The sequence below is a fragment of the Megascapheus bottae genome, chromosome 2 (assembly GCF_031878675.1).
Source record: "Megascapheus bottae isolate mThoBot1 chromosome 2, mThoBot2.hap1, whole genome shotgun sequence".
In the NCBI taxonomy this organism is placed as follows: Eukaryota; Metazoa; Chordata; class Mammalia; order Rodentia; family Geomyidae; genus Megascapheus; species Megascapheus bottae.
In genome coordinates, this window is record NC_143510.1 from 13,632,600 (window position 1) to 13,647,650 (window position 15,051).

Here is a 15,051-nt window from a genome sequence, read left to right on the forward strand (position 1 = left end):
GATATGTCTTTTTATTAAAACTTTTTGTGGATGATGAATAAGAATATGTCACTCAATCTACTGTGTTAAAGATGGTAATATACTAATAGTTGGCCTGAATCCCAATACTATCTAGTTCTATTTTGATATAAAACTGCTAGTAGTTTCATGTGTACTTATTTTACTGTGAAAGTGCCATATTGTCTTTACAATAAATTTGCATTAAGCAAAAAAAAATTCCATGCTTTAGAGAGCTAAAGCTTATGTATTTAAGAATATTTTACCAGGAATTTGATTTTTTTTTTGCCAGTCCTGGGGCTTGAACTCAGGGTCTGAACACTGTCCTTGGTCTTTCTCAAGTCTAGCACTCTACCACTTGAGCCACAGCACCACTTCCATTTTTTTCTGTGTATGTGGTACCGGGGAATCGAACCCAGAGCTTCATGCATGCTAGGCAAGCCCTCTAGCACTAGGCAATGCTCCTGGCCCAAAATCTGATTTTTTTTTAATGTGAAAACAATATTTGCGAATAAGAAAAGTCTAGCTAAAATGAAACTCTATATAAATTATCAAAAGCTGTCTTCAAGTATGAGGCCCTGAATTCAGTCCGCAGTATTGAAACAAAGCAAAACAGCCAAATCGACCTTCATCCAAGACCAGAGAACTTTTCTTACCCAGCCCACCAGGATGGGACCGACGTGTTCAGTGGAACCATCAGGCTTCCGAACATCTCGAAGCTGACTAAGGAGTTCTGCCGAAAAACAAACAGAATGCTTGTTTTGAACAGGGCTGGAAGTAGGTTTGGGGTTATTCACATGATTACATCACTGACTGGTTATAAGACAACTCAAATAAAGCTGCAAGTCCTAGAGTCTGGGAACAAAATGATACCTTCATGTAGAGGAATCAGAGAGTCCAGTGTTCCAAAAATTTGATTCAACTCCTGTTCTGTCATGATGGAGAGTTTGAGCATCGGGTCGTGATAGGCCTGCAAGACAAGATATGAACACCCGTGTTCAAAGTCAGGAGCCCAGCTCTTCACAAAGAAGTACTGTGTGTGACGGACTCATGGCTCTCCCTCACGACTTTATCATCTCACTGTGGAAGTAGCAGAGAGGTATGGCTGAGAGAGGAGAATCCAGTTCTACCTTTTGCTTTTTGTGGTTGTTGATAAACGATAGCAGGTTTGCTTTGTTTGTTTTTTTTCCTTTTTAAAGCTTCTGCTACACCCTCAAGATAACACAATTCTGTGAAGCAGCCCAAATGCTAGGTATGGAGACTCAATTATTATGTTTTCAAAATAACAAGATCCTATAGCTTGAAAAAAATCCTTTATTCAAAACTAGCTGTGAGGCTTTTTTCAATGCATTCATTGTAAAGAAAAAGTGGTTTGTCATCCCTTACTATTGACAACACCACAAAACCTCTGCCAATCCCATAAACTTATGAAAGGTACTCAAACAACACGTTTATAGTTACATGTAGACTTCAATACCAGAATATAAAGACAGAGCTGGGTGCTGGTGGCTCACACCTGTAATCCAACAACAAAAAGAATGTAACAGAGATGTCACAGTGCTGGTCTTCACTAGGCTTTATAAAAGTTAACTGTAAAGATTGGATTTTGGTTTTTGCTTTTGCCAGTCCTGAGACTTGAACTCAGAGCACTGTCCTTGGACACGTTTTGCTCAAGGCTAGCACTCTACCACTTGAGCCACAGTGCCACTTCCGGCTTTTTCTGTGTATGTGGTTCTGGGGAATCGAACCCAGGGCTTTGTACATACTAGGCAAGCACACTACTAGGCCACGTTCCTGGCCCTAAAGATTGTTTTTAATCGATGCAAATTAAATATTTGTTTAATAAACAATTCAAGATGAACAAGAGGAGAAATGCCACATAACAGAAAAAAAATTAAAAAAGACCAAGTTCATAGCACTCTAGAGGGTCGAAAGGCTAAAGTGTGTAGGAGAAGTTCTGAAGGTAGAGACAGAGACAATAAATACTGTGGAACTGAGTGCTGTGGCATGGATCAGTGGTAGATCAACTGCACAGTGAGCATATGGCATGGGGCGGGGTGGGAGAGGAAGGAGGAAACAAACTATACTGCAATTGGTGCTGGAAGTTGGGAGACTGGCTGGCTGAACAGACAGAAAAGGCAAGACTACGGTATGCCAGAGGATGGCTGTGAAGTATCTGAAGGTGCTTGTACTTGGGAAATCTTATTCTCCCCACCCCCATCCCTCACTGTTTGAGATGGAACTCAGGACCTTGAGCATGCTGGGCAAGAGCTCCTCCACTGAGCTACAACAATCACATGCACGTGAAGAACTTTTTTTTCTTTTCGGTCACTACTAGGGCTTGAACCCAGGCAGGGCCTGTCTTACTTGCTTATAGCCTGTCCTCTTTCACTTGAGAAACACTTCCAGTCTCACTTTTTGCTAATTAATTGGAGATGAAGTCTCACAGACTTTCTGCTAGCGCGTTTTGAAACACCATCCTCCTGGACAGCTAGGACAGAAGGTGGCAGGCAGCGGTGTTTGCCTGAGTCGGGGAGTCTTGATGCCGAAAGAGGATGTTGGTCATATCACCAGCACGTGACCTTCCTCTTCTCTTTTCCTCCTGCAGTCCTACCTGAAATTTGGTTTCTTGGTTGTGTTTCTAGAAAAATTGAATTTTCATCTCAGGAATGCTAGTGGTGGGCTTCGCATTAGCCCAAAGTTGGACTGAGGACTGTTTAAAGGAGGAAAGCACCCTTCCATCCTGGGATTCATGCGCCCGTAATTATCACATCAAAGAATCTGGCTTCTGAACTACAGGAATTCTGTACTTCAGACTCTTCTCATTTTGACTGGAATGCAAAGGCTTTTGGAGGCAGGTTTGTTGTCAAGGACATTAATGATGCAAGGCATGCATTTCCTCCCTCCACATGTTGATTAGGAAACAAGTGTCGGGGCTGGGAGTTTGGCCTAATGGTAGAGTGCTTGCCTAGCATGCATGAAAACCGGGTTTGATTCCTCAGTACTACGTATACAGAAAAAGCTGGAAGTGGTGTGGTGGCTCAAGTGGTAGAGTGCTAGCCTTGAGAAAGCTCAAGAACAGTGCTCAGGCCCTGAGTTTGAACCCCAGGCCAGAAAAAAAAGAGAGAAGGTTTTCAGCTGGGGCTATGTAGAGCTTAGTAAAAAGATCATGTGCATAGCATGCTCTAGGTTTGATTTCCAGCACTAATAAAATACCAAAAAACAATCTGGGCACTGGTGGCTTATTCCTGTAATCCTCTCTACTCAGAAGGCTGAGATTTGAGCATCACAAATCCAGCCTTGCAGAAAAGCCTATGGGACTTTAAGCACCAAAAAAAAAAAGGCATAAGTGGAGCTGTGGCTAAAGTGGTAGTACTCAAGCCTTGAGAGAAGGAGGAAAAAATAACACAAAAACAAACAAACAAACAAAAAAACTCTTGAACCCCAGGACTGCACAAACAAACAAAACATGCAAATGAAACTAAAAAAAAACCAGAAGATGAATTTCCTTATAAAATACCATGAGTAATTACAGTGCAGTTGCTTAATTCACACTTTGTCCACTTTCAAGATCCAAATGCCTTCATTTCTAAGGCAGTTCCTGTGTCTTTCCTTCTTGTGGTCAAAGCAATCCTGTATGTAAGACCTTTAAGACAAGGAAACACAGAGAAAACCCCACCTGTAGTGCACTCTGATTTAAGCTGGTGTTTGCTTTGTGGTTCATGAGAAATACACAGAGGTGACCCCTAAAGTGCCAGGTGGAGAAGCAACTCTGCCCCCTTGCTTCTGCCATTTCCACAACGCTTGTTCCGTGGGTACAGGTTCCTCACAATATCTCAGGACCTGTCTCTGTCAGGAAGAGGTGTTCCTCAGATGATGAAATCACTCAAGAGGAAACAATAGGAGGCGAGTCACAGGACAGGTTAGTGTTGACTTTACCTTTTTTGCTAATTTCAAGTCCTCTATCAAGTCTTCTTCTCCTTGAGAAAGCTCAAAGATTGCCTGCATGGAAAGATAAAATCTATTTACTGAACTCTTTCTCAAATTCAAATAGTGCTGACTGCAGCACTTCAAGCTTCAAATCTGCTTAACATAAGAAATATATCTTAAATCATCTAACTCCAGGCCAAGTGAGGTAATGGCTACGCAAGCCTGTAATCCTATCTCAAGAGGCTGAGATAAAAAAAAAAATCGTGGTTTAAAGTCAGCCTGGGCATGAGTGCAGGCACACACACACACGCACACGCACGCACGCACACACACATGTGCACGCACTCTAACCTAAGTGCAAAACTTAGTAGCAAAAACTTGCAAAGAAAAACAACACATTTTCTGTATAATGAGCTATTCTTAGGAGAAAGGGTTTCTATTGTTTCCCACTCAGCAAGTCAGTTGTTTACATTTAGAAGCCAAAAAATAGACAAATATCTTAGGTAAAACCAATGATCACGATGTATTATACTCATAATCTGACTTGTGGAACTGAAACCCCTTTTTACAACAGCTTAAAATAATAATAATAATAATAAAAGGTAATTTTTTAAAATTACAGTTTGAGCCATGGATTCTGCATCTTTGTTAGGAGCCTGTCCTCAGCAATGCACCCAGCTGTGTTATTAACTGGGCCTCCTCCATTGTTTGTCTCCCTTCTATTCCACAGAAGAAGAATCTCAGCAGAAAGCTGCAGTCACTATGTGATCTTGTTCTGAGGCCAGGATAGCAGCACGAATCTAATATTTTATTATTCTAAACAGGATTGGGTGATGTTAATTCATTCTACAGTACTTCTCAGCCACAAGTACACTACATAATGACAGGAGCTCATTGTGTGTGGAAGTCCATAAATGGACTATTTCCAATTTGGATATATTAAGCCATCATCACTTAAAGAACTATGACACCCAGAACACTCCCATTTGGGAGTCTGAATGTTTGGCAAATGGTGTCTTACTGAAGGACTACAAGTCAGATTATTCCTGACACAACTATGGGTGTGTGGGGGTGGGGGAGACTGTTCCTATAGACTAAGCAAGCATCAAGTTCCGCAGTGGATATCAGCTGCATGTCCTCTGATTCAGCTGTCACTATCCACCTTGGAAACAGCAGCAGATCTCCTAAGGAAGGGCCCAGCCCCCTTTCAGATACCGATTGAAAGCCTAGATTCTTTATCTGTACAACTGGCTGTACAGCAGGGTTCCCATGCCTCTTCTTAGGTTTGATTCATTTGTTAGGGCAGCAGTTCTGTATGCTGGATGAGTGCCAGGTGAGAGGATGAGCAAGAGAAGTACTGAGAGGACATGCAGAGTCCTTGCTCTCAGGTACACCGTGGAGCCGGCAGGTGCCAGCAATCTGAAGCTCTAACCCTCATCCTTCTGACAGAGACTTCCTAATCACCGAGTCAATCATTGTTCCTTGGCTGCCAATTTAACCTTTTGCTCCTCTCCCTTCGCCAGAGGTTAAGGGCTGGGGTTCAAAGTCTCACCCCCCTGGAATCCTGCCTCTATCTCATGGGTGACCAGTCCACACCTGCAACTTTGAAGAGCTCACAGCCATTATTCAGTATATTAACATCCAAAATATCCTGGGAAATATGCATGCTTGGAAATGGAGATAAAAAGCAACTATATACGTTAACCAGTAGATTTTTGGTGCATGCATTACATTACAAACTATTACTACCACCACCACTACTGCTATTATATTTTAGCAGTACTGGGGCTTGAATTCAGCAGCCCTCACAAGAGCTTGACCTCTTGGGCCATGCCCTCAGCTATCAGGTTTTTATTGTTGTTTTTGTCAGTCCTGGGGCTTCAACTTAGGGCCTGGGCCATGTAGCTGAGCCTCTTTGTGCTAAAGGCTAGTGCTCTATCATTTGAGCCACAGAGCTGGCTTTTTCTGAGTAGTTTATTGGAGATAAGAGTTTCATGGGAATGTGGCTTAGTGGTAGAGAGCTTGCCCAGCACGCATGAAGACCTGGGTTCAATTCCTCAGTACCGAGTAAACAGAAAAAAGATGAAAGTAGTGCTGTGGCTCAAGTGCTAGCCTTGAGCACAGATTGGTTCAGAGACAGATCGCAGGCCCTGAGTGCAAGCCTCAGGACCTCCCCTCCCTAGCCCCCCAACCCCCACCCCCACAAAAAAAAATGGTACTCTCTCATAGGCTTTTCTGTTCAGGCTGTTTCAAACTGCGATCGTCAGATCTCAGCCTCCTGAGAAGCTAGGATTACAGGCATGAGCCGCCGGCGCCCAGCTCTCAGCTCTTTTTGTATTATTTGTTGGATAGGGTCTTGTGGTTTTGCCAGGCAGCTCAAACAGTGGTCCTCCGTCTATACTTACTGTGTAGCTTGTGTAGCTCAAGTTCAGCATTTTTTTTTTTTTTTTGAGAGGAGTTCTTGCTAACTTTCCCCCTGGGCTAGCTTCAAATTATAATCCTTTGAATCTTTGCCTCCCAAGCAGCTGGAATTACAGGCATGTACCACCATAGCTGGCCATGTATTATTTGTAGTTTTTTTCATGTATTACTTTTAAAGGCTTTTATTTATTCATTGTTGAATAGATAATACACTTCCACTGTACACAGTTATGGTGCATAAATGGGCACATGGAAAAATCTTTTCCCCTTACCATCTTCTTTCAGCCCCCCTAGAAGACAACAAACTTTACCATTAGTTCTTCGGGCAGCCTTCCAGAAACAGTTTTTGGTTCTATAAGCAGATACATATAAGCACACACATTCATCTATTTTCATACACATGGTAGTATATTCTGTATCCTATTTTTACCTGGTTTCACTTAGCCAAACACAGATGAACTCTCTCAGGTGTCTCCATAACTGAATAGTATCTCATGCTCCTTGTAGTGAAGACTCTTTCTGAATTAATAGTGTTATAAAAATTACTGCAAGCCAGGTGCCAGTGGCTCAAGCCTGTAATCCTAGCTACTCAGGAGGCTGAGATCTGAGGATCGTGGTTAAAACCCAGTCCAGGCACGAAAGACAGTGAGACTCTTATCTCCAATTAACCATTAGAAAACCAGAAGTGGAGCTGTGGCTCAAGGGGCTGTAGCCTTGAGCTGAAGAGCTCAGGGACAATGCCCAGGTCCCACAACTGACCCCCCCCCCAAAAAAAAAAAAACCCAACATTACTGCAACAAGCAGTCCTGTACCTTTTCCTTTGGGTACAAATAGGCCCAGAAACAAAATTCCTAGAAGAAATTGGGTGCAGAAGTACAAAGCACTGAGTTCAAGCCCTGATATCAGTGCACATATTCCTAGAACTTTTTGCCTGGTCAAAGAACCTGGAAAGCTTTCAAGTGATGTCCTTGCTAATGTCATGTTTGCAATGAAACATCCACATTCTGAGAGTGTCACTAGAGGAAGCCAGGACACAAGTCCTCTCTTAAAGGGACTATCATAGCTATTTAGGGCTGTGGCTACAGAAAATTTTCAAGGAATGAAGTGAACTATGTTCCACAGAGAAGAAATTTTTCCTTACCAAGCTGAATAGAAGTTCTTTCAACTGGCTATTGTATAAAATATTCTAAAATTATAATATATTATTATATTATTGCATATTATTACATATATTACTATATATTGTTATATTACACAGAATATAATATATATTTCTATATAGTATATTCACATATATTATAAATATACAAAATATATAACATTGTATATTACATGATAGACATGATATATATCATATACATAATATATATTAATTTATAATTTGTATCTTATTACATAGTAGCATTTTATCTATTTTATAATTATATTTAGTAATTATATACATTATAAAAATATCAAGATATAATTAAAATGGCTATTTTGGTAAAGTTCAGAATTTCTGCCTAGACATTTGGTTTCCACATCTTTGTAATCTCAGATTTTCACCTCAATTTCTCTTGAGGGTGCTAGGGTTTGAACTCAGGGCCTCGCTTTACTGTTTGAACCTCACCCTGGTTCTCACATCCATTTCTTGGTACAGTAGAGGCTGCACCACCCAGCAGGGCTTGTGGTTCACTAAAGGTAAGGGAGGAGGAAGAGGAGGAGAAGGAGGAGGAGAAGGAGGAGGAGAAGGAGAAAGACGAGGAGGAGGAGGAGAAAGAAGAGGAGGAGGAGGAAGGGGAGGAGGTGGAGAAGGAGAAGGAGGCGGCGGCCTCTCTCTGGCCTGCAAGGGACCTCTGTGGCTTGCCCATCTTTGCCCGCTTCTGGAACCCCAGTTGTACCTCCTGACGCTTGATTTCCTTGGAGGTAAGCATCTGGTTGACACACACGTCGAAGGTCTCGCTCCATAGCTTGCTGTCTCTCCGCTTCGTGCTGGAGGAGGTGGCATTTCGGGACCAGGGGCGGGGGGCGAGGATGTCCGGGCGGCTCTCACTGCGGAAGCTAATGGATCGCTGAACAATGAGAACAAACCATAATGGACAGGCTCAGTAGCAGGTCTGGTGGATCCTCTGAACACTTTCCTGTAGGCTTTGTCAGAATATAAATCATCTATTCAAAGAAAGCGAGCCAGGGCACAAGGCTTTTGGGAATCGGGGCCTGGCTTACGTGCTGTGCTGAGGAAACCTGGACAGGGAGCCCAGGTCACACAGGTGCTGGGCTGAGAGCAGCCACTGTGTACCCGGGACAGCAAATGTGCTACAGGAGCAGCGTGTGGCAGGCCATGCTCACACACAGGCAGCTCACCCATGGCCACTGGGCGTTCCTTTCTAGTGGACATCGGCCCTTTTCCACAGGACAAGGGACAGCAGCGGTATATGGCCAGCAAAACAAAATGAGCCAGCATACCTGTGTTCTCTCTCTCTCCTTCTCCCCCCCACCTCTCTCTCTGAGCAGGGTCTCATTCTCTTTGGTATATCCTTGTCCCCTGGTCTATAGTTTAGGTGGCTGACTTCCCCTGCCCTGACAATAAGACAATTACCTTCTCCTTGTCGGAGGAGGTGCACATTCCCCCCCCCCCCAATTGGCTTCAGGATTTATGAGAGAAATGATTAATCTACTCCCCTAAGACTGTAAGTGCAGGAGATATTACAATAGAACCTTTTTGCTACAACTCTCCTGGGTCATACAGAAAAGCCTGTGTGGTGGCACACAGAAGAACAGAAAGACACACCCAAGGTCAGAGCTACTGCATGGCAAAGGAAAGAAGGGAACAAGTGTTATCAACCTTCACTGTTTGAGCCCCTGGATCCCACTGTGCCTGAAGCCAGGCAGAGCTACCCTTAGACATCCATTTCTAGTTATTTCAGACGAGGTTCTATAACCTAAAAAAGTCCTGCCTACTATTCATAGGAAATACCATGTTGGCAACAAATGATGTCTACCCAATATCCCTGCTTCTTTTCCAAGAGGCCTTTATTGACTCTGGTCTAATGCCTGAGTCCAACCTGTGGGGGAGAGGAGCAAGACACGCCTCAGGACAGACACAAAGCACAGGGAAAGACGATAAATGCATCTGTAGTCTTTGGCCTGCGAGATTTTAACACATTCACTGGAAACTGTCAGAGCAAAGAGGCATGACTGTGCTCATGCCCTCGTTTATTAAGTGTCCCTGGGAAGTTCCAGCGCCTTATCTTGGCATATGAAGTCCTTTGTGAGCTGACCACTGGTAGTCATTTAGAATCAAATTGGCCACTCAAGAAAAAATGAGTTTGCATGTGACAGATGAGGAGATGTCATTAACATGCTTTAAGGTAGTTATCAATTATTTTGCTATTCAATAATAACATTTCAATAATGTAAGGATTTTTAAGAGATAGGATCTCTTATCTCTTTATACTAGCCCCGGACTCTTGGGCTCAGTGACCCTCAGCCTCATGAATGGCCATGGCTACAGATGTACCCTTACCATACCTAGCTCTTAAAGAGTATTTTTTTTGCCAGTCCTAGTCTTGAGCTCAGGGTCTGAGCACTGTCCTTGGACTTTCTCAAGGCTAGAGCTCTATAACTTGAACCTCAGCACCACTTACAGCTTTTTTCTATGTATGTGGTACCATGGAATCGAATTTGGGTCTTCGTGCATGCTAGGCAAGCACTCTACCCCTAGGCCAAACTCCCAGCTTAAAGAGTATTTTTAAAGAGAACTCACTTAAGTTGGACACTAGTAGCTCACACCTATAATTTAGCTACTCAGGAGGCTGAGTTATGAGGACCACAGTTCAGAGCTAGCCCTGGCAGGAAAATCTTTGAGCTCTTATTTCCAAGTAACTAACAAAAAGCCAGAAGTAGAAGTGTGGCTTAAGTGATAAAATGCCAGCCTTGAGTGAAAAACCCAAGTAAAACTTGGAGGCCCTGAATTCAAATGCTGTGCACATTTATGCATGCATGCATGCATGCATGCACACACACAAAAGAATTCATTCAATATAGGAGCATTGTGAAGTTATAATTACCTACCTTCAGAATATTATCTAGCCATAAAGACAATTCTGAGCAAATTTAACAGTTAAAAATTGTTTCTGGGGGCCGGGAGTTTGGCTTAGTGGTAGAGTGTTTGCCTAGCATGCACAAAGACCTGGATTCAATTCCTCAGTACCATTTACATAGAAAAAAAGACAGAAGTGATTCTGAGGCTCAAGTGGTAGAGCTCTAGCCTTGAGAAAGTCCAAGGACAGTGCTCAGGCCCTGAGTTCAAGACTAGGACTGGCCAAAAAAAAAAAAAAATGTTTCTGTGAGTTCAAGTCCCACGACTGACCTCCCCCCACCAAAAAAAAAGTTCTTTCTATGGAAGTTAAAATTAGATGCTAGCTATTCAGGAGGCTGGGAACTGAGGTTTATGGTTTGAAGCCTGCCTGGCAGGTAAGTATGTAATCTACAATTAACCACCAAAAAGCCAGATGTGGTAGAGCACTAGCTTTGAGCAAAGAAGCTCAAGGACACTGTCCAAGAACTGAGGTCAAACCCCAGAGCCAGAAACAAATAAATAGATGCACACTATATAACTGTGGAAAGAATGTTCATGAGTCAAGACTTGAATAAAATGCCATAAAATTCTCTTGTTTTAATCCTGTGAACATTTAAAGGTAATTTCTAGCCTACATTATATATATATATATATGTTTTTTTTAATCATCCAAGAAAAATACATGAAAAGCACAAGAAGTTTGCAAGGGGCCTTGGTGTTCTCAGAGCCTTCTGGAAGCAGGAAGTTGGCTGTTTGCAAGTAATGACATGAGTTCCTCCAGCTGGCCTGGGCTTCTGTTAGCTCCAGGGCTGGTTAAAGGGCCAGCTTTGTTTAGGAGATGAAGAAAGCACCTGCACCAATCACACAGCTCACTCATGGCGACTCAAGAATCCTATAGTCTTTAAACATGCTCCCTTATAAACAATAACTACACTAAGTGGCACTCAGAGTCAATTAGCCACAGCCACTACAAGGTCAAAGGGGCCCAGTGAGTCAGAAGTAACCCCTTGTGGTCCTGCTGGCAACTGGGGAGAGGAATTAAAGAACACAAAGGAAAACACAATGGAGAACTGGAAATGAAATGAAACCTTTCCACTTCACTTGGAAGAATCACCCCTCTCATTCCACCATCAGCCTTGACCAACTTCAGACTTCTCCACACACATTTAAGCAATTTACACCAGCTTTCAAGCACAGAATATGAAGTGCAAATCCCATCTTTTTTCCACAAGCCACTTTCTAGAAGTACCTTTAAATAAGTTCCTTATAGACCTTTCCAGACATTTTCTATTCACAGAAAACACAATGTCTTTTTTTTTTTTTTTTTTTTTTTGCCAGTTCAGGGTCTGAGCACTGTCCTTGGACTTTCTTAAGGCTAGAGCTCTACCACTTGAGCCTCAGCACCACTTCCGGGTTTTTTTTCCCCTCTGCATGTGGTACCGAGGAATCTTCCTGCATTCTAGGCAAGCACTCTACCACTAAGCCAAACTCCTGGCCCCAATGTCTTCTCTTTTTACACAACAATATCTTTGCATGTTCTTTTCAGTAGTTAGTCCCCATTCTATGGGCTTTGTTCAGTTATCTCCTAAATGTGGGATAATGACATCATTTCAAGCCTCTGGCAATTACAAAAGAAAAAAAAAGGTCAAAGTGATATTTCTGTAAAGCAGACTTCTGGGATAAAATTCCCTAAGAAGAATAAACATACTATTTTATTTATGTGCTTATTTATGCTGCTGGGTACCAAACCTAGGATTTCACATGTTCTCAGCAAGCTCCAGAGCCTCTCTAGCAGCACCATTATAATGTTGGCACGTGCCAAAATGCCATCCACATTAGCTACGCGCTCACTAACAGGTGGCTATCCATCGGACAGGCAAAACCACTACACCTCAATTCCTGTCTTGGCTTGTGAATGGAAGAAAGATTGAGCATATTTTTAGGCATTTATTGAGACATTTTTGGAGAGCTGGGGATCTTTGTGTCGTTTGGGGAAGTGAGAGACGGGTGAACTATCTGAAATGAACGCTAGCCTTAAGAACCCCCACCCACTCCTTTTGTCCTTTTGACTGTGGGGGTTCAGGGTACTATGGGGGCTTTCAAGGAAGGTCCTTATGTGCTTAGATCTTTGGATTCAAATTCTCTAATTCTCCCTTCCACCCTGCAAGGGGAGAGTTTCTTTTTTTTGTTGTTTTTTTAAACCACTCCTGGGGCTTGAACTCTAGGCTTGGATGCTGTCCTTAAGCTTTTGTGCTTAAGGCTAGCACTCTTACCACTTAAACCACAGCGCCACTTCTAGCTTTTTGGGGTTAACTGAAAACAGGAATCTCACAGACTTGACTGCAGGGCTGGCTTAGATCTCAGCCTCCTGAATAGCTAGGATTACAGGCTGAGCCACCAGCGCCTGCCTTTCCTCTCATTTTAACTAGTGAAAGAACTGAGCCTTAGCAGATGGTGGAATCCAAAATCATGCCAGTTTCCTTCCAAAACCTGATCCTTTTTACTGCTGCTTCCATGGAGTCGTATATCGCAACAAGCCCTAGCTCCTGTCTTCTGATGACAGAAATCTGGTTAAAGTAGAATGACAGTTGATCTTCGACCAATCAAGCTTCAGAGTTCCATTTGCATTAGGCTGATTAAGCCAAGCACTTTCGTTTTGTTTTGTTTTTTCCCTTACTCCACTCAGAATGGGAGTAAGGTTCTTTATTCCAAAAGAAGAATAAGGAAAGAGGGTCAGGTGTCAAGTCAGCAGCTGGCTGGCCAACACAGGCAAGTGTCCACAACAACACTGACCACGCTAGGAGTGGACTAGGACTGTCTGAATGACAATCCAAGTCTGCTGTGATGTGATGTGGTGTGATGTGGTGTGATGTGGTGTGGTGTGATGTGGTGTGGTGTGGTGTGGTGCGGTGCGTGTGCCCAAATGGATGAATTCCCTATGCTTTCTTAGTCTATGGAAGTTTCTCTGCCTTGTCACTGAACACTGTGAGTGACAAAATCCTTTACTGGGGGCAGGGCTGTCTGCATGATAGGACTATCGAGCGGCATTCTTGGCCTTTAGTTATTTGATGTTGGTAGCATTCCCATCTCAGCTGTGTGAGCCACAATCTCTGCAGACACTGCCATTGTACCCTGGAGTGAGATACTGAAAATGAGAGCCCCAGCCTTGCGAGGGCTCAAAACAGAAACAGGTCAATGGGTCCGCCTGGCTACGAGCATTCTGGGACTAAAATGAAAAATGTTCCAGGACAAGGAGGAGTTTCCGTGAGGGAATCTGTTCTAGCAAAATAACAACAATAAAAACCCTCTTTGGGGCAGGGAGTTTTGCCTAGTGGTAGAGTGCTTGCCTAGCATGCATGAAGTCCCAGGTTCGATTCCTTGGTACCACGTACATAGAAAAGGATGGAATTGGTGTTGTGGCTCATGAGGTAGAGCACTAGGTCTTGAGAAAGCCCAAGGACAGTGTTCGGGCCCTGAGTTCAAGTCCCAGGACTGGCAATAATAATAGTAATAATAGTAATAATAATACCTTCCAAAGCTCATAGCTGCTGGTAGCTAACACAATAATGGCCACAAGGCACACAGAGAATGCAGATTCAAGAAATCAGTGTCCAAGCTTAGCCTGAGCTGGTCATGTGGAGAAGCTGCAGAGAGGCCTGTCTGTTAGGTGGAAAAAGAGCCCTTGACACATGTCAGAGGAAATGCAAGCCCTGTAGGTTGACAGGAACAGATTTGATTTGTTAAAGCTGTCTGTTCAGTGGGGTGCTCCTTCATCCTCTTCCAAAAACAGACTGCTCTCCACAACCAAAGACAATGCGATCCAAAACACAGGGTGTTCAGACAAGGTAAATTCACTTGTCCTCGTGACTATGTTGCTAGTTGGTAGCAGATGGTTCATGATTAAATGGATTGGGGTTTAGGACAGGAGTGCAGGAGAAAACTACATTTGTAAAAGGTGACTTAAAAAACAAAAACAAAAACAGCACCTTGGAGAGAAGCCCTACAAGAAACAAGTGATGGCATAAGTGTTGGAATAGGAATGGAGTGCAGCTGTTCAACTCCAAAATACAGATCTGGGTTAAGCTTGAAGGCTCTAAAGTAAAATAAAATGGCTTCAAGGTTACGATAACAAGGACCTCACAGAGATGCCTAAATCATGGTATGTCCAAGTCTTAGCCAGATGCCTGCTGCTATCCCTGATAGTCATTGCTATCCCTGATGGGTGGCTCTGGACTCATGGCTACTCTTCCATTAGTGCTGGCATGTGCACAGTCCCTTCTATCCACAGAGGTGTGCCCCAAAACCCCCAGTGGGGACCTGAAGCCACCGACAGTACTACTGTATCTAATAGGTACTGTTTATTTTCCAATACACACATAGCTTATGACAAAGGCCTCCTAAGAGGTGCTGTAAGATTAACAGTGAGTAATAAAAATATAACCATTATAAAAATACACTATAATAAAAATTATTTAAAGCTTACCAACTGTTTATTCTTGGAATTTTCCATTTAATGCTTTCTGACCATTGGTAGTGAACCTGTGGAAGCTGAAATCATGGATAAGGGGAAAACTCCTGGTGTGTGTGTGTGTGCACACGTGTGGGTATGTGCCATCACAGGGCTTGAACTCAGGGCTTCATGC

General features: G+C 43.1%; 1 protein-coding gene across 5 annotated transcripts in view; it reads right to left on the reverse strand.

Annotated features, from left to right (window-relative positions):
* Positions 1-15,051, reverse strand: part of Arhgef3 (Rho guanine nucleotide exchange factor 3) — a 289,317-nt gene that overhangs the window by 15,812 nt on the left and 258,454 nt on the right. For all 5 annotated transcript variants that reach the window (XM_090320712.1, XM_090320709.1, XM_090320710.1 and 2 more), the window contains 4 exons: positions 8,229-8,399; positions 3,937-3,999; positions 871-967; positions 654-730 (listed from right to left, as the gene is read on the reverse strand). In XM_090320712.1, coding sequence (XP_090176838.1) covers positions 654-730; positions 871-967; positions 3,937-3,999; positions 8,229-8,399 — 408 coding nt within the window. The remainder of the gene's footprint in view (positions 1-653; positions 731-870; positions 968-3,936; positions 4,000-8,228; positions 8,400-15,051) is intronic.